Source organism: Ammospiza caudacuta, chromosome 4, assembly GCF_027887145.1.
Source record: "Ammospiza caudacuta isolate bAmmCau1 chromosome 4, bAmmCau1.pri, whole genome shotgun sequence".
NCBI lineage: Eukaryota > Metazoa > Chordata > Aves > Passeriformes > Passerellidae > Ammospiza > Ammospiza caudacuta.
Window position 1 is genome coordinate 77,366,772 of NC_080596.1, and position 21,764 is coordinate 77,388,535.

The following is a 21,764-nucleotide window of genomic DNA, read 5'->3' on the forward strand; positions in this document are numbered from 1 at the left end:
CAATCACAAGTTATATTCAAGACTCCCAAGTCTCAGTGCTGAGTCTATACTCTTTGAGTATAGACCTAATTAATATGGTGAAACATGATCAGCTCTTTTATGAATTCTGAAATGTTGCTTGTCCTGGATTTCCAGCTGGAGTGTATTGTAAGTGAAATGAGTTATGTTTGTCGCTGGGATGTGGTTAGGAGCCTTACACTAAATATCAGCTAAAGTCTGAACAACAACCTTGTCACAACACTTTATTACTTTCTGCTTGGATTTCACATACCATATACCATACCTAACACATATTTCCTTCTTACCCACTGCCAAAGATGTTATTACAGACATGTTGTGAGTGAGTGCTCTATAGAAGTTAATTCAATAATACTTACTTACTGGTCGTTCCAAGCAGCACCTCTGAAGTATCCGAATTTTTAAATATAGGACACAATGCAATGAGTAGCTTTATGAGATTTTATTTGGATTGATTTGGTCCTTGGAACATTGCTTTTTGTCTCTACTTTATATCAACTTTATTGATTCTCACATACTACCAACTGTCTTTTAACTCCCATGTTGGAAATATAAGTAGACTTAAAGGAAAATGTCATTTCCTTGCTAAAGAAAACAACAGGTGGGAAGATAGAAAAAAGAAAGAAAGCTGTGCCTTTACAACAATAATTGGTCTACAGATATTTCACTTTTCACTACCTTTTAAACCAGCAAAGTCTGAAAAGATGGGTAGATAAACAAACCACAATATTCTGCTATCACAGTGCTCTAGAAACTTCAACTTCCATGTGTTTGTATGTAATCACCTCCAACTCCTACTACTGCTGCTTTGTCAAGCTAATTAGCTGGAATTTTAACCACAGCCTTTGACTTGTCATTGTATGATGCCGTAGTTACACTGCTATTTGTACATAAACTAGCTAAATTAGGGCATAAAGGTATATGCAACCAAGCTGCAATAAGTAAAACAGAAAATTAAGTCAAAAACTGGTAATTTCTCTAAGCAGTCATAATAAAGTTGCTAAATAATTAAAATTATAAAAATTCTCAGCACAGAAATATTTAGTGCAGGAATGAATTAAAATAAAATTGACATTGTTTACCAAGAAACCAAATAATTTGGGTTTCTTTGGCATATTTCATAAATACTGTAATTTACATAAACAACTGTGGGAGGCATCTGATCATCATCAATTCCATAGCCTAATGTTAAAGGTTTTTCTGGAAGAAAAAGTATGATTCCAGATTGCTTGTCTGGGTCTCTCTCTTCTATGATAATTGCTGCCACCACTGATCAGTTCAAACTCTGAATATTTTACAAGAAAGCATTCACAATTATATTTACGTGTTACACATACATAGATTGAGTTCAAGACACTCTCACCCAATTAAACACCACAGGGGATGTAATTATTTCTCTGTTTACTATCTCAATCCTAGTCAGTCTGAAGTGCTGAACTCTTCATGGTAGTGCCAAATAAGATTACTCAGCAAGCACAGTAATTTAAAATCTTAGGAAACTTTATTTTAGATTTGTATTTTAGATTTAACGTAAATTAAACATTCTTCAGTGAGTACTGAACTTAAATTCTGCCTTAGTCACTGACTCCTTCTATATCTAGCTTTACATCTGTAGATGGGAGAAAAAATAGTAAAATATGGGATTCAGGGAGAAAAATGTGAGGGGATGCCTGAGGTTGTGACCTAGCTGGAGAAACCAGAGTTAGAACAGAAGATGAGAGAAGGCTGAGAGTTCTATACAAGCAATTTTCTCAGAGGTGCAGGGTTTCTTTGGATATTCAGTGTTACATGGTGTGTAATTTTTGAATCTCTGCATTGACTTTATAGAACTTAAACAAGCTTCTTAGATATGAAGAAATCTCTGAGAGATTTGATTTGCCAGATTCCAACAGAGATGAGGATTAGTGTTTGTACTATAGCCCACCACAAAATATTGCTGTTGGTTTCTTCGCTTGTTTTCCGAAACTTTTCTTCACGCTCCTAGAGAATAAAGGAAAAGCATAATTATTACCTTTTGCCATCTGTATGCTTCATGGTAACCAGAAAGGCAGCCCTCTTCTGCATAGTGGTGAACAAAACCATTTTTCCATGTGGATAAAAATGAAGGTTTGTACCTATCTGTGTGGTGGATGTGTGCACAAATCAAAACTGAGAAGCAGGCACACTGCATCCTGAAGCAGGAAGGTAAACAGAGCTTCCCTTGTTCACAGAAGATGCATTGTGCTAAACACGTTCCATCAGTACAGATTTTAACCTGTTTAAGTTTATATAATTTGCTGTCAAGAGCCCTTTTGCAGCCAAATTTCTGGTTTTGGGTAACGAGTTGATCCACGTCAAGCTGGGTAACGAGTTTTGGGTAACGAGTGTGTACATTTCTCAGTCTATCTGTGTGCATACAGAAAGTGACGGGGTGTACTCCTGTTTGAAGAAGGGATGTATAAATGTACACTTCATGGGGATATATAAATACACACTCAGTCATTTCCTGCCCCCCTCAGTGGAGTTTGTGCACCCGGGGCAGTGTGGAAATAACAGCATCACCCACAGTGGTACCTGCCACCAGCTCAGCTGCTGTGGCTGAGTCTGACCAAGAAAACCCTGCTTGGAGGATCCTGCTTTAAAATAACACCTGCTGCTAGAAAATGACACCTGCTGCTACAAGCATGAGCCCACAGTGATTAATAGTTTTATGTAACCACTAAAAATATTTTGCAAGGTAATAGAGACTATTTTGGTTAAATATCTATAGATTTTTATGAGTTAGTTAAAAACAGCCCTGCAATTGGATAATAAACCTCATAATACTTCACAAATCAGTAAGCTATTTACAATGCCTTTTAACATTTACATTAGGGGACATACATACTCTTTCATACTCTTGTTCTCTGGTTACATGATGAATTTGCTCAATTAGATTCTCTAGTCTGATATTAACTTCATTCACTTTGTCTTTGGCTTGAATAGCAGATTCATCCAAAAAATGTTCTCCAACTCTGATGTCCAAGTGGATGCGCTGCAAAAAGAAAAAAATGTTCTCATTAATGCATCTTCTGCTTTTTCAAAGTTCCTTAGAATAAAAATGAAACTATTTCCCCTTAAGATCATTGCAGGAAAATATTTTTAATTGCTTATAAAAATTAGAATTCCTCCTAAATTTGGATTCAGGTGGAAAATTTGAAGGGTTTCTTAATTTTATTTTTAAATTAGTTATATAAAATTTACAACCTTCACTAATGTTAGGGCATTATTTTATGCTAGTATTGGTTCAACTGCCATTAAAATGTTGCCTTTGTCCAAATACTTTAAAAAAAAGACTGCTCATTATATTTCACATTTCATCCTGATATTGCAGAAATTACTATTTTTAATAGTACTGTTGGAGGCTTTTTACAAATGCACTTCTAGGTTCCCTCCCATAACTGTTTTCTTCACATTATTTATCCAAGTTGGAATATCTCCCAATATCCTCCAGGCTATTGTATGATCTACGGCCAAAATGCCTCAAGCCAGCCAAGCAATAGAACCACGGAAAGAAGAGAGAATAGAACTTGCCATTATGCAACTTATTTTGGCATGCATAAAAAATTCTACTAAAACTAGTAGGAGAAGCTTCTCCTAGAGCCAATTGCTACCTAAGAGAAAATAAAAAGGTTGTAGCCAAACAAATAATCTTCAAAACCCTAGAAATTGATATTACCATATTAGAAGTTAGGTCTGCTCAGAGATCAGCCACAAATGAAGAGGGGATTTTCTTGCAGTTGTCTTGAAGTTACCTAACTCTATAGGTAGAAATCCATCTCACAACCTTGTGGTTCATTAATTTCTTTGTTTTTGTTTGAAAGAGTTTAGATAACCATATGGTTCTTACAAAGAACAGTTAAAGATTTACCTTCACTAAAGAATGCTTTTCCTTTCCAGATATAATTTAAAAGGACAATATTTTTATTTCTGTGTTCTCAAACAGCATTATTTAGTATTTGTGATATTAATGTTCTCCTTCCCTGCATCTCTTGGCTTCTTTTATATAGGATGGCCAGAACTCTACATGTTGGTGCATGTATTGTAAAATGATGCTAATACACCCCCATCTATTCCAGATAAAATCACCTGCACATCCTCAGAATCACATTCATGGTGCATAGCTAACTGTGACCAACCAGAGCTTCATCCCCCTTACTCTCTCTAGTTTATAAGCTCCACTATTATTTTTTTTTATGATTAGAGCTAATTGCTTTTGCAATGTATATGATTAAATTTCCATTAATTTCTGTCAATCAGCCTGTGAGAACACCTTGTTATTCCAGTGTAATAATCCTACTCCAGTATTGTTATTTCTGGGTTTTCTACATGTTTCTGAAGTGCACCGCTAGGATGAGATTTAGCTTACCTTAACTCATTTAGAAGATGATATTTAGCTGGTTATTTAACTCTTTTTCTGTCAGCTGAAAAGCCCCAAATCACTCTAGAGAGTAATTCTCTCCTGGTTTTGGGAAGCAGCAAATAGATAAAATTTCCAAACAGTACTTAAAAATTTTTTGCTGCAATCAGTAGAGCCATGATATCACCTCTGATGGCTTTTTTTTCTCTCCAAATCTGCATTAAAACCAGTTTTGCTGGTAGTAGACAACAACAAGTAGGCTGAGATATTCTTTATTCAAATATCTTTCAGAAACTGAAGTGTTATATTTTCACTGGCAATCCGATCTAAGTTACTGAATACATGGAATATCTTTATGTCAAATGCTTGAGTTGGTCAATCTTACATGTATGTCTTTTGGATTCAAATTATTTGTTCTTAATGATCAGACTCTTTCACATTCAAAGCACAATACAAGAATTAAATCTCTCTGTCCTTAGTCCTGCCTCTTGAATGCTGACTTTTAAAATATGACAACAGTCTTTTTATCTTTTTATCTGCATAATTCTATGTTTACTTTCCTTAATCTCTAAAAAACGTTGAATTATCTGCTAGAAGCTAGACCAACTTCTAATCCAGTTTGAAATCTCTGCTATTGATAATGATTTCTACTGTTCCAACAGAGACCATTTAGGAAATGCACCTACCAGTTTGCTTCCTGCAATCACTACAAATCTTGTGGAGTTGGACTGGAAACAGATGATGTGCTCCCCAGAGATGTAGGATGTAAAAGTAAAGGTCCCTTGTGGCCCATACAGTTTTGACAACAGTACCTGCAATTTAGATATAGGCATTGGGTTTGTAATTTATAATTACCAATAAATAAATCAAAAAACAGTACTGTGAATTGAATGCAAAAAGGAATCAGTTTAGCTGCTGACATCATTAAATTTATCCAAATTTCAGAACACATTTAGAGAAAACAAAACAATTTTAGCTCACAGGGAACATGAAAATATTACAGAATTTTGCAATGTACAAAAGCCAATGCTCTCTAAAGCATTCAAAGTCTGAAAACTGACACCTTGCTTAGGTGGGGACATAAGCTGTCCACTGCTGGAAAAGCTCAGGCCTCAGGCAGCTGCTCTGTGTGAGGGCTGCGAGCAGCCTTGGTCAGCCTGACTTTGGGTTTTGTTTATCATCAGCACTCCTTTCTGCTGCTCAGGTGGATTCTGTACCATCCTACTTCATTAGTGAATTTTGGGGTTTTATTTTTCATTTACCTTTTTTTCAATTGTCACTGATTCTTCTTATGGACACTGTTTCCCAAATCTGGTAGTAATGCAAAAAATGTCCATACACATATTTATAAAATATCATTTTTTTTTTTACTTTTATCTTTCAGCATCAAAATATTGAACTAGCTGGTAGATTTATTTCTTCCTCAGAAGTGTCTTTTATTTTTAGATAGTGCTGCCTGCCAGTGCCAGAAGTCAAGTCATAAATCTTAGAGAAACATTCATAAAGCATTTTTACCTCACCAGTAGGGCTTGTGACAGTCACAAACATTCCCAAACCAGGAGCAGATTCAAGAAAGTCATGTGTATGTAAATCCCAGCGTTGTACTTTGTAATTCCCTGAATAAAAACAGAGATAAATCTGTTAAGTAAAACATAGCTTAACATTAAACATCTTTGATGCTTTTTCAGGAAAAATAGAAATATGTATATATTTAATGTGTTTATGATTAATATTATTCAGGGGTACTTCATAACAGTGAAATGCAATAAATTTTTACTACAGTAGAAAATGTTCTAAAGTACTACAAAAAAGGGTTAATAAGAAAAACTTTCTAATTACTTTAATGCTCTGGGAAGTTTAACCTCTAGAAGGCACACTGAGACCTCCAAAAGCATAATGTACTGTACTACATTATATTTTATGGATTGTCTTTCACTCTTATCATATTATTTAAAAAAAAGATTAATTTGTATTATATTTTATTATCCCCTTGAAATCTTACATTTTCAGTCTTGTAGATTAATTTAATGTGCTTCTCATATCAGAGGAGAAATGAAACTTTAGTACACTGTGAATTGTCTGTTTTCAGACCAGCACTTACCAAAAAAGTAACTCTCCCATTGATATGGGGAAAGCCGTGTTACAGAAATCCTGATATGAATGAGCACATCAGTCAGAACGTGCAGAAGCACGCGTGGAAGCAGCAATCCCACAGCTGTGGAATTAAAAACCATTCTTTTCTCTGTTTAGTCAGTAAAGCACACTGAAAACCTGCTTTTCTTTGTGTGATGTATACACACAGTGTTTGAGGACTTTAAACCTAATCCCTGCTGCAGGGAGTTATTTTCAGAGCGCCCTTTTCTGGTTTTTTACCATACTCATCAATCACAGAAATTGCTGTTACATTTCCAGTTACCTTTGTTACAGCATGAGTTAGATCATCATAAAGCATTGACAGGTACCTACCAACTACCAGGGTGTCACTGGGAATATCTTCAATTATGCATTTCTCTTCTCTTTCTCCCATGTGAAAATACAAAGCGAGTGAAAAAGAAATCCAAAAGTTCATAAGAAATCCTATTAATTTGCTTTTCATATTTTTATATATCCCTGCTGTACTGCTTTTGAAGCTAGTAAGTCCAAGTGCCTGTAGTCCTGTGGTTGTTCCTTGCTTGCTGCTTATTGGAGTATTTTTGAGAGAGAAAAAAACCTGTGAGAAAAGGCAGCTGCTGGTTACACATTTACAAACAACTACAGCGTGTTCTGGAGAATGAGATAACATGGAAAAGACACCTTTAAAATTCTTTCTTCTTTCCCAGCATCTAGATTAAAATTTATTTTATACCCCTAGAAGAGCAAGAACGTGAAACTGAAAGGGCCTCTCAGGTGCTTGAGATCAGTTCCCTAGATTACTGTAGGCAACTATATTGACTACCTCTTTCCATAAACTGCTATATTTTCAACTTAAGTTATTATTTCCCATCAATTCTGGGTGATCATTCCAGAGCTTCACCCCTCCTTTATTAAGCAAGCTTTTAATTTCCATCCTAAATCATTGTACAAATGTAGGCACCTGATTAAAATTCACAGGCACTACATAAAAGAACTACAAAGAAGTCAAAAGAACTTGAATAATCAAATAATCCATTAAATAATCAAATAACATTAGTGAATATGATATTGCAGAAAAAAATAACAACATGAACAGTTTCAGAATAAGATTTTTTATATAGGAATGGCTATTTCTTAGATTCTTTCTAGTACATTCTCTGAAGAACGTTATAGTATAAATCAAACAGTGATTGAGATTCTTATTTTTATTCTTTGTACTAATATAGACCAGTGTGTATGTCTGATGACAAACTCATTTATCACTTAAGTGTTCCCTGTCCTATAAATGGAGATCACTCTGTCTGAAAGGTGGGTCTGAATGGGAATTTTCCAGCAGGTAGGACCCACCTCTGGGATCATTTCCAGTTGGGAGGACCCATCTTTCCTCATAATATTTATGTTATCCCAATTGCGCAAGAGCACATATTTTTCTTGTGTCAAAGAGGGGTTCACAGCCCTTCATCTTCAATATCTGTAACCTAAATAAAAATTTTGGGGTAAACTCCTGCTGGATTATTTCACATCTGCAGGAGGAGTGATTCGTGTTTATTACCCTTCACTGCACCTGCCATCTATGAAGTTGTCTCAATTAAGGAATGTCTGTGTAGCACTGGCACAGGCTTTGGACCATCCTGGGTCCACTCCATTTCACAGCATGGAGTATCTTCATGGAAGTTGTAGCACAAGTATTAGTTCACCTCCAAAAATCACCCATCAGCATCCCCATATGGAAAGGTTGTCGGATGAAGAGAACTGATTCCTTACACATTACTGCTTTGACTCCTAAGGCTAAGGATAGAGGGATAAAAATTGCATCTCATGGCTGTTAAGTCCTTAGGAGTGTCAAGCGGGATGTTAGGACTCCTTTACTACTTCAGCACTTATCCCTCAGAAATAATTTTAGGTTATAAAGGATCTCATCTCATAATACTGGACTTTTGCCCCTCTACCAGAGGAGATGTTGACTGTCATGCACCTGCATAAATTCCCATGCCACACTCATACCTGCAGGAAATATTGATTTGTCTGTACATTGTGAGCTACTTGACCTATCATATTTTAGCTTTTTCGGGTTCTTGTGGCTGCCAAAGTTCTGAGTTCCAGTGGTAGAACACAGGATATACCAAGAGACACCACTTTATCCTTCACTCTGCCCAGACCCATTGGAAGAGGCACATTTCTTCTGTGCTTTTGGCTAGCAAATGCTGGCATAGTAGGGCTGCTGGACTTCAAGCAAACAAAAATAATTCAGTCTCTAAGTAATCAGGTAGTTGTGCAGCATACTGAGAGCTTTCATCTCAGCCATTCAGAGTTCTGTAAATTGTCATGGACACAACTTCTGCATACAGCAAAAAATCCCATTGAACAACATCTGACTGATACCAGAATCGCTGTATTGAGTGTTAGATTTATTTCTTGATAGTGTTAAATATTGTCATGGAATAGTCTGAGTTACTTTATTATGTTGGATCATTCATGACAGATCAGTTATTCCCAATGTACTTCAATTACCTGGGACTGGGAATATAATGAAATGAAGCTTTTAGCCTTGAATAACATTAGATACTGTCTGATCTTTTATTTTCACACTTATTCCATTATAGGAATTTAATTTTGTGTGGATTATTCTTTTAGGACCACAGTTTAATTCTGTGGTAATTTTTTTGTTACTACACTTTGCCATTAACCACACCTTTCATTCTGCAGAACATCTGCCAAGGCATCAGAGCTGATTCTAAGCTATTCTTGAAAAGAATTGTCTTTACAAATCCATTTCAAGCTTCTTTCCAAAATGCTTTCTGAGATTAGCTTAACCCAGGAATTAATTTGCCTATTTCCTTCCCTAAGTCTCCTGTATTTAGGACCTCAGTGTCTTGGTTGCCAACCACCTGTAACATGAGAAACAAGGGAAAAGGAAGGAAGAGCTTCTCTGTGTTTCTTCCTGGTCCCAAAATCTTTAAGGGAATTCCAAGGCTGCTGAAGCTACAAAGTCCTAACAATACCTGTGCAGGGATAATGTACCTCACGAATCAGTTTAATAGATAAATACTATCAGAAATGTGCTCCATCCCTAGAATGCATTTCATTCACTGTATCCACAGCCTTGCCTAGGAATGGCTCCATCCCTGTGGTTTCAAAGGGAATACCTGGAATTATATTTATGGCCGAGCAATGCACAGGGGCATCCTTAAAGAATATATTTACCAAAGTCTCCTGAATTTACAGCTTACAAAAAACCCCATATCCAGGTAACTGGCTGGATAGGAAACTTCTGTTTTTGAAGGAAGATGCAGTGAATATTCATGTATGTAAACAGCCTAAAATAGTAAAGTTATGTATCACTGACTGGAGTTTTCTGAGGTGTGCTGGTTACATATTCTCTTTCCACTCCTTGTCCTTACCTCATCCTTTCTCCTTCACTGTCCTTTGGAAAACTTGTGTATCCAGGAGTTTGAGCAAACACTGGGACTCCTCCACTCAAATTAAATCTTGTAGGAGAAATCCCAGTTTCAGGTCATGTATGTTAATACAAATGCAGTTATTCTTTTACTGGGTCTGGGCCTTTATTTATTCTGGGCATGTGAAGAAGGAAAACTGTAGTGTTTAGAGAATTTCCAGGAAAGTACCTCAAAGGATACATTGTGGGTTTTCAGTTTGTTTTTCCTAAGGCATAATTTGGAATTGCATCTGATGTCTGCCCAAAAACTTTATTGAGCTTAATTTGTTACTTGACAAGCAATTTGAAATAAACTCCTACCCTCTGAGAATATTTAAATATATACTACAATATATGCTTATGTTTTCTGATATGATGATAAATGTGTAAACAGGAAGTAGATAAGTGTAACAGAAACCACAGAATGGTTAAAACTAATAAAAAGAAGAAAGAAAAATACTAACTATTAACTAAACACATAATAGTGTAGTAACACTACTCACCTTATAGAGTGGAAATAGAGGGAACTTAAAAAAACAGTAAGTGTGCAGTTTTGTGATTGAGCAACTTGTATAAGTGAACTATTTGGAACAAACAGTGGGAATCTGAAGAATGAGAGAAGAGCAGAAATTCCTACACTTAGTTCTAACAATTGTGTATTTATCAGCATTTGCAGGACCAGTGAAGTTTAGTCTGATAAAATTTCAAATTTATTTGTGTCTTTGCAAGATATCTCTCCTGGAGAAAGAAATACAGAGAAATGTTTAAATGTTTCAGCTTTGTGGAGAATACAGTGTGCTCTTTTAAGGACAAGAGAAATTATCTTGTATTTGGGATATTCTGGAAAACAACAAGCCAACTCTCCTGTTCAATACCTGTGCTGTATATTTGTAAAATTGCAGTGTGCTGTAAAAGTTTTGTTAGCTGACTTTAAACTTATTCTATTGAATAAGTATTATTCCAAAATTCTTTTCCTAGTTGGTAGCCACAGCTCTTCATAAGACGTGTTATATTAATTTTATAAGTTATTTGAGCATTAAAACTTGCAGACAGGAACAGTTTCTGACATGTGTTTTGTTAGAGTTGTGCATACCTTAATTTTAGGTAATATATACACAAATAGCAGCAAACACATATAAAGAAACATGGACACATTTACTGCATATATAAGGTTATTGATATAATTTATGTTATGGTCAACAGTGTTAACTTTGAAATTTAAAGTTATCTAATGAGGGACACACACCAACAATCAGCTTTTGAATCTCAGCTAACACTTTTAATTCAGGTCAGATGTTTTCTACTACTATCCACACTTCAGATTTTTTTCTAGTAATTTTGTTGGCTGAGTGTCCTCATGGCAGTTGTTCTTCTCACTTTTGAGAAAGAAAAATAAAAAGACATTTTCATATATTCAAAAGTCTCAAGACAAGTTTTACTCAGTTCCATTATTGTCTTAACCACACTGCAAACATCTGGTCACTCTGACTTTTGTAAGTAGTTTCTGAGGAAATGCACATTAAGCAAGGTTAGAAAGATGACAAAAATGCCAATAAATTATAAAAACATAATTTAGAAGGAAAAACTATTTTCTAGGTATAAATAGGTGTAGATAAACAAAGTACAATATTTAAGGAGGTTATTAGTTTAGACTTTGTGACTGAAAGATTTTGTCCGTGAAGTAAAAATGTGAAGTACGATCTTCCCAAATGTCTTCTTTTCTGCCACTAGAGGGTACTCCAAGAACTTACAGTGTATTTGGAGGAAGGATTTATTTGGGGGTTTTGTTCTTTAAATTATCCAGTACTGTTGTCCTACTAAACCTTAGGAATTTAACCCCCCAAAATGATATTAAATAAAAACTTTCAAACCCACTCTTGTGCAGCTTTTCAGCAAAATAGTGCAGCGTGTCCAAATGATAAAGAATCTTGATTGACATGTAGTTTAGATTTAAACTTATCCTACTTTTAAATTATCTTAATTATTATCTTTTCTTTATTTCAGACACAATTTTCTGGTTCACATCCTGTTTCTTCATCCAGGTTTGGACAAGGCATTCCGTTGTTGGCAGGCTGAAGAAGAACAAAGCGAGTTCTGACCTTGGTGCCCGTTTCCCTGCAGACCCCTCTGCAGAGCCCCCAGGAGGACCACTGGGACACCTCACAGTCCAGGGGTGTTTCTGCAACACACAGCAAAGAGGGAGCTGTACATCGAGTTGTGCTTGAGTCAGATACACACTTGGAAAAGCACTAAGGAATGGTCATCAAACAGCATCCTTTCTTATACAAAACACATGTGATATCCATCAAATCAGTGTGTGGTCTCATAAATTTAAAAAAAAACAACCTGGTTTCAGCTCCTAAACTCATCAGCATTATTGTTATTGCAATCTAGAGCCTGTCTGAGGTATTACATCAGTTCTGAAGCATATTGTGTCTTGAATGAAAAACAGAATTCCTTAAAAGAAATCTATGCTTAATATGATTTTACTCAAAAATTGAATTAAAAAACATTACTGTCAATTTTTATAACTCATTTTCCTTTTCATGACTAACTAGAACACTGATATTAAAGCTTTTCTTTGGTTTACTTAGGTATATTTATATTTCTTTGAAGGCAGCTATTGTTCCTAGAGTTGTTTGTATCAAAATCCATTTTACTTTTGTGCCAATTTGCTTTGGAAATAAAGTCCCATTTTTTATCATCTTGCTATTTTTTGGTCTGTACACTACTCTTCCCTTTGCCAGTAAGGATATTCTGTCACTAGAAGCTTTCTAATGCTGAAAGGATTTCAATATAACTTTCACTCAGTGCAAGAAAAGAAGTTAGAAACTCTGAAGTGCTATCCATAATGTATGCTTCCACCTAAAGTAAAAATCATCAAAAGTAGATGAATATTCCTTAGCAGGTTAAATTAAAATACTGCTTGTCACAGGAAGTGGCATCAAAGCTGCCTGTGCCAGCATCTGTGGGTAAAAGAGGTTTGCACAAGCCCATCCTTCAATGCCACACTAAACATGTACCACCTGGGATAAATTTCTGGTGTTACAGTGAACTCACCACTTCTGCTGTCATCACTCATTCCTGTGTTTCCAGAGGGAATGAGCGGCACTGCTTGACCCCTGGTAATTAAATCTGCCCTTTTGATTCCAGGATAATTTTTTAAACTGGTTTAATATACTGGTTCATATACAAGAAAGTGGGGATTTTTGATTAAAAATTATATTTGGAATACTATACTTTAAATGCAGTTTTAAATTTATATCATGAACAGTGCCAAATGTTCCTTTCAAATCTTATGGGAAGGATATATAACTGTAAATGAGATGTGTAACATTCACTTTGCTATGTGTTGTTTACAAATAGGAATACATTAAACCACTACAAATTGATAAATACATTTATTAAATTACAAATAACACATTAACTGAGCAGAGAATAAGCTGTATTTTAGTGGTTGTAAGGTGACCAGCGCAGTGCTAGAGACATGCTATCTCCAGACTTTCTTGAGAAGCTTCTGGAACATGGCAGATCTTTTGGGAATACATTGGTCCCTTGGAGCAAATATTGTGTTAACAATATATATATTTTAATTCACAGATTTGAAAATCACCCTTATGATTGACTTGAGTCAGTAGTTTGCACATCTTCCTATCTATTCAAGATTATTATCTAATATTTTTGAGAAAATGAAAATGAGAGAGAACTTTATTTTTGTTATCAGGATTTATGTTTCTATTGAAAATGTGTCCAAATCAATCGAATTATATAAATTTTATTGCACATAGCTGCCAAGCTCTGACCCAGAAAGAGACAGCAATAATGGTTCTTGGCTTCATTGTCATGTAAAAGCTTAAGGATGAGTATTTACTTCAAAGTTGCAAAGAGTTTGGGAATGCTGATTCTGATTGAGTGTCATTTGTTTCTTATAAAATTCACTGAGCTACACTGATACAAAGGCTTGGGTAGCTCTTACTCTGGATATGGCCCAGTCCTTTGAACCACAGCTGAAATATGCAATCCCTTACTTATTCTTTCAGGAATTCTCTTTCATGTCAACTGGCTTGTTTTATTTCCCATTTGTGAGTCTGGAACTATTCCTGTGCAGATAGGAGAATATTCTGCCTGATCACCTGTTTCACCCACATCACCTGCCAGATTTCCACATACTTCTGAGTGAATGGAAATAACAGAATTGAGAACATCTACTAATCACTTACCTGAGACAGTGTCTATTATTTCATTGCTTCTGGCTGGAAGATTAATAAAAGGTGCAGAAAGACCTAGCTGGGTTTTCTTTATTTTCACCATTGTTACTTGAGCAATTGGTGGCAAAATTTTGAGTTTGGGATAATAAAATGAGTTTGCTGGGTGACTTGGAGAGGAACAAGTGATCTGTAAAAAAAAAAAAAAAAAAACAGGGAATATTAAAAAGACCCTAAGAAGGTAAATGTAAAATCATGTTTGTAAATCATGCTAATACTTTTTGGCAAATAATTTGCATACAACCAGTTTCTATGAACACATAGTTCACATAACTGTCCTGGTCAGCCCAGAATTTTTAATTCAGGGTACTTGACTGGATACAGAACTGTGGTAGGAGGTCCTGCAAACACAGTAATGTATGAAAAGTTTTGACAGAAGGAACTGGATGTTATTACAAGAGAATACATGAGTATTAAACAATATTGGGTATGCCATAGGAGCTGTCATATGGATATGAAAGGCCAAATGCTTCTCTCTTCCTTTCCTCATTATTTATTAGCACAACATTTGTTGCTAGAAAAACTTACCTTTAAGAAAGGATTAGTGAATACTTATAGTATTCAAACCATTTGAATCAAAATCCTTCATTTACCACCTCTCTTAAATGGCAAAAGCAAAGTATGGGGCATAGAGAGGATGAAATGAGCAAAAGAGATTGAAAGCAATGTCACCACAGTGAAGTTCTCTGCTTTCCTTTAGGTCCTTTCCCTCAAATGTTGCAGTTTCAGGTTTCAGCAGTGCTTTCAACTGAAAACTCCTCCTCACAGCAGTATTCACTACTAAGAATTTTCCTGGTTAGACTCACATTTGGTAATGTCAGGACTTCTGTATTTTCATTTTCCTGGCACTTGAAGGATTGTTAAATATCATCTACAAAAATTGTCAGCTTTTCCAAAAAATGTAGAGACAAATTCTCATGAACCATTTACATTCACCTAATAAATTTAAAAGATTCAGAAGATAAACAAAAGCAGTAGGTTTATCAGCTGTCTAATAAATCCACATATAGAGAGCATCAGCCCTCTCAAATACTGAAACCAGTTTCACTATTTTAGATGAGTTATCTTTTAAAAGGGAGACTCAAAACATAGCAGTATGAAGTGCTAAACTGTGTCCATGCACCTACCTCTGTTACTGTGTCCTGTGGAATGGTGGCAAAGTTTGGGGAGGAAAATGTGAATCCACTGTCAGTTCCAGCATCGTATGGAAATAGATCCACTGATACTTCATCCATCCAGTGGTCTCCCTCACAGAGATTTAGGCTGTCAATGCCCACAAACCAGTCAGGGCTGGGAACAATTCGTACAACGAACGAAACCTAATGAAACAAAATGATCCATCAGGATTGCATCACTTGCTTTGGAATGCTGCAGTCCTGCTTTTAGGAATTTTCACTCAAAGTTTTTGAAATAAAGTCATTTTGCTCTTCTACTTCATGGTAGCTGTACAGCGCTCCCTGCAATGTGACATGCTTTTTAGTAATTCTTTTTCATGATGTTGTTTCTACAAGTGAGAACTCAAATATTTAATTTTGGTTGCTGGTAACATAAAATAAACTTGGAAATGAGTATGTACATTTACTTACTAAGGGATGTCTTGGATGTGCTTCTAATTCAGTTGAGGTTTGTCCTGTACCACTGGAAATTGCAGGAGCAGAGAAGATTCCATGTACACTCTGAATTTTCTCTCCAGCTTCTTCTATTTCTTTCATTAGTGTCCATGCTTCACCCTTTTCAGCAAAATCACGTACACCATTGCTGGCATATTCATTTTTTTTCCACATGCTGTAGTCAGAACTATGAGTAACACCTATTTGAGTGAATACATGGCATGACATAAAAGTCTGATTTAGAGTGTCCCTATTTCTTCATTTTCTCTGTTTTATTTCTGAGGTTAAAAAAAATGTGTACAAGATTGAGTGAACGCTAAAACATTTGGCTTATCACCGCTTCTTTCAGCTGCAGCCAATTGAAAACAGAAGTCAATTGAAAACAGTTGGAGATTTTTGAGAACACTGTGGATACTTCAATATCTGCATTTCATCCTCAATAACTTTGGCTTTTTTTTTTTTTTTTTTCCTTCCTTTTTCATTTCTTATCTTACATAACCATTAAGGAAAAAGAGACCACAGAGGTCAAGAGGTTTATCTGCTCTTAGTGCTGTGCATATTCACTTACCCAGCAAGGATGACCACTGAGCCGGGGGCCTGTAGAGTGGGTACTGCTTGGGGAAGGCAGCCTGGCTCCATTTCCCTGTGAAGATGATCCTGTACTTAGCAAGCTCCTCTGCTGTGCAGAGAGCATCCTCCCCCACGGGCAGGCTGCTGCCATAACCCAGCGCTGCCACCAGGACTGTCCAGATAACTTTACAGGACCAGTAGACAAACATCAGGTTTTCCATTGCCTTCCACACGAAAAGAAAGAAAAAAGTATTAGTCATATTAGTCACCCCAAGCTCAAAAATTAATAGCAGTTACCTAATAAAATGTGGCATAAGTTATAGCCAAAGAGAAGGCAGATATCTGGAACGCTAAAAATTGCTATGCTTCTGAAAACATTACTATAATGCTTTCAGATTTGTTATTGCCATGGTATATACTGCAAACCTGTAACTTTACCTGGGACAAGTGTTTCTAATAAAAATGAAAAGAAAAATATCTTATCCTTGTCCATAGTACTACCTCAGAGAAAAATCTGTTTCTGATTTTCTTTTGAAATCTGATTAGAGTCACATCTTGATTTAATTAGAGTAGCAACTGTTTCTGTGGAAAACATTAGTGGTGTATTTATTCTTCTAAAGATTAAATTGCAGGTTACTTTGCCAAAAGAAATGATTTATTTTAAATTTGTGTTCTACAAAGGCTGTTTTATAGCATAACATTGAAAGTCAAATAGATTTCATATTTATATAAATTACTTTGCTGTCATAATGTGAATTCAAAGCATTGTAATTACTTTAGGTTGTTTAAACGATATAGTTTAAAAAATCAGTATTTTTTTTACAGTTACTGTCATAGGTTGTGCAAATTTTGTTTTTAAATTAACATGCTAATTGCATCAGACTGTTGAACTCCACCAATTGTTTAAAATAACAGCCTTAAAACCGATCTTTAAATGTCTTTGTCCTTTGAGAAAACTATACAATCTTAAGTAAATCACTAATAATACATTAGTTTGTAAAAATATCTATGAATACTCACTAAATATTCCTCTGGAGCACTGGCAGGGGGAGAGCACCTGCTTTTGCTGGCAGCTGAGTTGGTCTGCAAGAGAAGACAGTAGGAGCCTTGCTATTTATGCCTGAAGAGGGTCCCTTTGGTCCAACAATTATTGCAATCTTTAGACTTTCCAGGTTTGCAGAAATCGTGCCATCTCCTTGTTTGCAGTCCCTCTGGATGGACTAGCAGGGGTTTCCTGTCTGTCAGCTGCTTCAGATTCCTTATCAGAAGACGGAGATGCCGAAAAGACAAAATGCTTTTTAAAAATACCTTGGATTCTTCGTAACAGTTTGAGTTTTCTGGTGCCTTTGCAGTTCTTTGCTCTTATTAATGCCTCCAAGCTATACAAATGAACTGATTCCAACACTGAAATAGTTCTAGCGAATACTCTTTAAATGAGAAACATGTTTTCTTGTAAGTTTTATTGTCTGACAGATGCTCCTTCCAAACATTTACAGAGAGCTTGCTCACTCTCACACACCATATGTATGTGTTCAAATAAAAGGGGTGAGGCAGCTAAAAATGTCAAGAGGAAAAAAAAGTTACATTTCATAATTGCACATACTCACACAGGCTGTGTCTCCTGCAAATATGAATTAATTTGAAGTAGTACAGTGTATATTTTTGTGTGTACAGTACTGTATGCTGGATGATGAAAGGGCTCTGTAACATTGTGGTTTCTTTGGAAAGAGTGGTTTTGGGAAGCTCAGAGATTTTTCTTAGCTGTCTTCAGAGTAAAAAGCCCCAAATAAAAATCTCATTATTACAGTTAGATCATACATCCTCTATAGTACAGTACATATACCTACATCATTAAAAACTTTTAAATTGTTTATGAAAAATAAGCATTATAGAGTGACCCAACTAAAAAATAATGTTTAATCTTTATTTATTTTCCCAGCCACTTTTCAAATAAGAGAAAACTTTGTGCCAAACCTGTAGCATTAACAAATGCTATTGTGGCTAATCAGCAATTGAAAAATTTACAGTGAACCATGAAAATAACATTTCATAGAGTTTTCTTTAGAAATTGTGAGGAATGCCACTTAAGTACTTCCCCAGATCTCTAACATGATGGGAAAAGACCCAGACAAACCCAGTTATTTTCCAGATGCAGCTCCCAGGGTTAGGCACACAGCACCCAGCTCCAGTGACACTCCTGTCCACCAAACAGCGTGCCTGAGCTCTGTGGCACCTCAACTGGAAACTTCCTCCCAGCCCGGGGTGGATCCCAGCCAGGAGGGGAATAAACTGGGATGTCTGCGTGGAATTTCTATCAATTATTCTGCTGACAACATGGAATCTATTGCGAGTTGCAGCACAGATGGCCGCAGCACCTATAGCCACAATTCTGCTGTGTCTGGGTACGCGTGGGAATCCTGAGGCAGGTTGAGGCATCCAGGCACGGACATGCCCTTTATTTCCAAGGTCTCTTCCTCCATCCTTTGTTAATGGTATGTTTTCCATACCTGACTTCTCTTCCAGGAGCCAGACTCCACTAAGAAAAAGAGCTGAGATCCTTCATGGATACTTTTATACAAGTTCTTTGAGTATTTGTTGAAGAATGATACTTGAACTACATCCAGCTCACTCCCTCCTATGCACAGAATTCCAGATCCACAGGTTTCTTAGAGATTTTAATTTCATGACATCCAGCCCGTGCGGCCTGCTAGAACTACACAAATTTCCCACAAATTTGTAAGTATATTGCTAAGTGTATTGTTAAAACTACTCAAGGCTTGCTATTTATTATTAAATAGCCTTAAACTTCAGTAAGTTTTGTTGTCTGTCATCACAATTACTGAGCCAGTGAACTTCACATACTGAAACCTGCTGTGGCACTGCCAGGACAACACAAAATGAGAACAAAGCAACTAGCTCTGGGTCTGGCACAGAAATATTTAATTTATCAGAATAGCCTCATCCTTCCAAAGATAAATTGCTGGCAAAAGGCACATCACAGACAAGATTATTCTGGTCCCGTGGCTACGTGTTGTGAATGCACCCAGGAATGGGACAATACATGCAGGCTGCAGAACTTGGCACTGGACCTTTCCCTGGTTACAGTGAGGGTTTTACTATGACAGATTTCTCATGATTAAGTTCTTCAGGACCTAGAGCCTCATTCTTATCCTTATTGAATTCATCATGAAATCAATGGGGAAAATACTGTTAATTTATTTAATTATCTTGTCTCCCTACCCCCCACCCCCTAAGGCTGAGTGAAGAGAGAAAAAAAAAAAAAAGAAGAAAAAAACATGCAGAGTAATGTTGTCAGAAAATTCTAACTTGAAGACTCACTGTCCTATTTTTTAAAATGGAAACTGTGCTAAGCATAATCAGTCTCTGACATTGTGAAGGACATCAAAACACCAAAATGTGTCTCATAGATGGGAAGGAAAACAAAGAACAGAAAAAAAGAAAATTTCCACTCAATGGATTACTTTCATGGCTGGGAACCACAGATGAAAAATTTCTGTGGGCCAGCAGTAGGAGAAAAAAATGCTGTGGGATCATAACCTATGCTTGCATTCCTTCTTCAGTTTTTATGTCCCATTAGGAATATGATGAAAACTCATGGAATACTGGAAAAGGAGTTTCCCTTTAGGAAAAAAAATGCCTGTATTATAAATGTGTTTTTTCTTTTTCAACAAAATACCTATTTTTCTTCAAGTTTGTGTCTCTTCTGGTACACCTATTTTCTATCCACATATGTACCTCTACAGACCCTGAATGCTGGAGGGGTTAGTCATACAAAACTTGCTTTATTTAAGCATCAGTGCCAAAGTGTGCCTTGGGTTAAATTTTGCTTGCAGAAATGTGCAACTTCTGCTGTTTCTTGTCAATATGACAACAGTTTTACAGTTCCTGCAGTCTTTATCCAGATTCAGAGGATGACAGCTGGAAAGTATAAAACAAAAATGGTGTTCAGATACTTTTGGTTTTTAAATGTCAGTCATTACGTTGTCCGAAGTAGTCATTTTGTATTTTTTCTAACCAAAAATAATTAAAGAAATGAGAAACAAACAAACTACTTAAAAATACAGCAGTATCATCAATTTCATGTTGGCTCTGGAATCATTTACACTGTACTGAAACATTTAAATGAGCAAGTTCAGGCTATCACACAGGAATATAGCGCATTAAAAGAATGTAAATTCCATTTTGATTAGTCAGGGAATAATTTAGCCCCTTTTCTGGCAAGCAACCAGATTGCCATGATTAGTTATGACTTTTCTATTAAACTGTGAGATTAAGAGAAAGGAAAATTTACCAAAATGATTAATCTGAAGTTAGTTTGCCCAGATTTACTCATAACAGAAGCTCCAAAACTTTTGTGTTTATATTCCTGAGGTATCAACACACATTTCAGTTTTGCTAAAACAATTTCCATTCTGCTGATAAGGAATATATGTGCAACTTTGATATTCACAGGCTGCTTAACATGCTTATGACTGGCTAGAATCTCTTTGTCTACCAAGAAAAACATAACATTGTATTATTTAAGAAGGATTATACAGGTATACTTTCTCTCCTGTGGTTACCATGGAGACACGTGTAATTATGGACACTCATCAATGGCAAAGGTTTGTGTTCAGTCAAAACCCTCTGAGCTCTAAGCTGTAAAACCTCAGGACCAGAGTGGCCAGCAGCAGAATGTTTTATGATGGAGAAATTGTGGTGTTGGTTTGGGAGCTTTTACAAAAGGAAGCATTTACATAGGAGCTGTAAATGCAAAGGTTTAAGAGAACTGAACACTGGCAATGGAGAACAGGGCAAAACTACAGCAGCATAATTAATATAATAAAAATTAATTCTCATTTTGTGAAAAATATGGATTGTATTTTCCAGCAAGCCCAATCCTATTATCTTTCAATTCATTTCTAAAGTGAAATGAGCTTGTGCCATTAACATTTGCACTTCTTGTTTGCTGTTGAATTTCCACTGGAAAAAGATTTAAACCCTACAAAACTACTTTTCAAGGTGTTGACCTTCTAAGACCAATCTGATGCTTTCTTTCACTTGTAGAAATATCAGTCCTTTATATCTGTGACAATATTGTAGAAGGCCACCAAATTATATTTCTAAAGTAGCCACCATCAATGCCACTCTTTGCTTCTAATATGTCCCGCTTCACAGTCAGTTTTGTTGATTTATCTTGTTTTTTTTTTCAAAGATCTTAAATCTACTGAATGATAGCTGTGGAGTTATTAGAGTTACATCTTTAATTCATATGAATAATGGGGTACTGAATTAAATGAATTGGTCTTTTCTGGGAACTCCTCCATACATCACAGTTTGCACACAGGTCTGGATCTGTAAAAGATCCATTAATT

General features: G+C 36.0%; 2 protein-coding genes across 4 annotated transcripts; both read right to left on the reverse strand.

Annotated features, from left to right (window-relative positions):
* Positions 1-1,848: 1,848 nt before the first annotated feature.
* On the reverse strand, positions 1,849-7,178 carry LOC131557120 (transmembrane emp24 domain-containing protein 11-like). The gene is made up of 5 exons (XM_058804160.1): positions 6,863-7,178; positions 5,912-6,012; positions 5,083-5,208; positions 2,885-3,031; positions 1,849-1,998 (listed from the first exon to the last, which is right to left on the reverse strand). The coding sequence occupies exons 1-5, from the start codon at positions 7,176-7,178 to the stop codon at positions 1,849-1,851; spliced, it is 840 nt and encodes a 279-aa protein (XP_058660143.1).
* A 3,147-nt stretch (positions 7,179-10,325) lies between these two features.
* LOC131556797 (spondin-2-like) lies at positions 10,326-17,648 on the reverse strand. 3 transcript variants are annotated; one of them, XM_058803659.1, is made up of 6 exons: positions 17,410-17,648; positions 16,388-16,613; positions 15,796-16,019; positions 15,337-15,528; positions 14,165-14,339; positions 10,328-12,123 (listed from the first exon to the last, which is right to left on the reverse strand). In XM_058803659.1, exons 2-6 carry the CDS (start codon positions 16,608-16,610, stop codon positions 11,945-11,947), a joined length of 993 nt encoding a protein of 330 aa, XP_058659642.1. In that variant the 5' UTR covers positions 16,611-16,613; positions 17,410-17,648; the 3' UTR covers positions 10,328-11,944. The 3 variants fall into 3 exon arrangements, with proteins under 3 accessions (XP_058659643.1, XP_058659642.1, XP_058659644.1); XM_058803660.1 differs by lacking the exon at positions 17,410-17,648 and having other exon boundaries at positions 10,326-12,123; positions 15,796-15,939; XM_058803661.1 differs by lacking the exon at positions 17,410-17,648 and having other exon boundaries at positions 16,388-16,620.
* Positions 17,649-21,764: the final 4,116 nt, after the last annotated feature.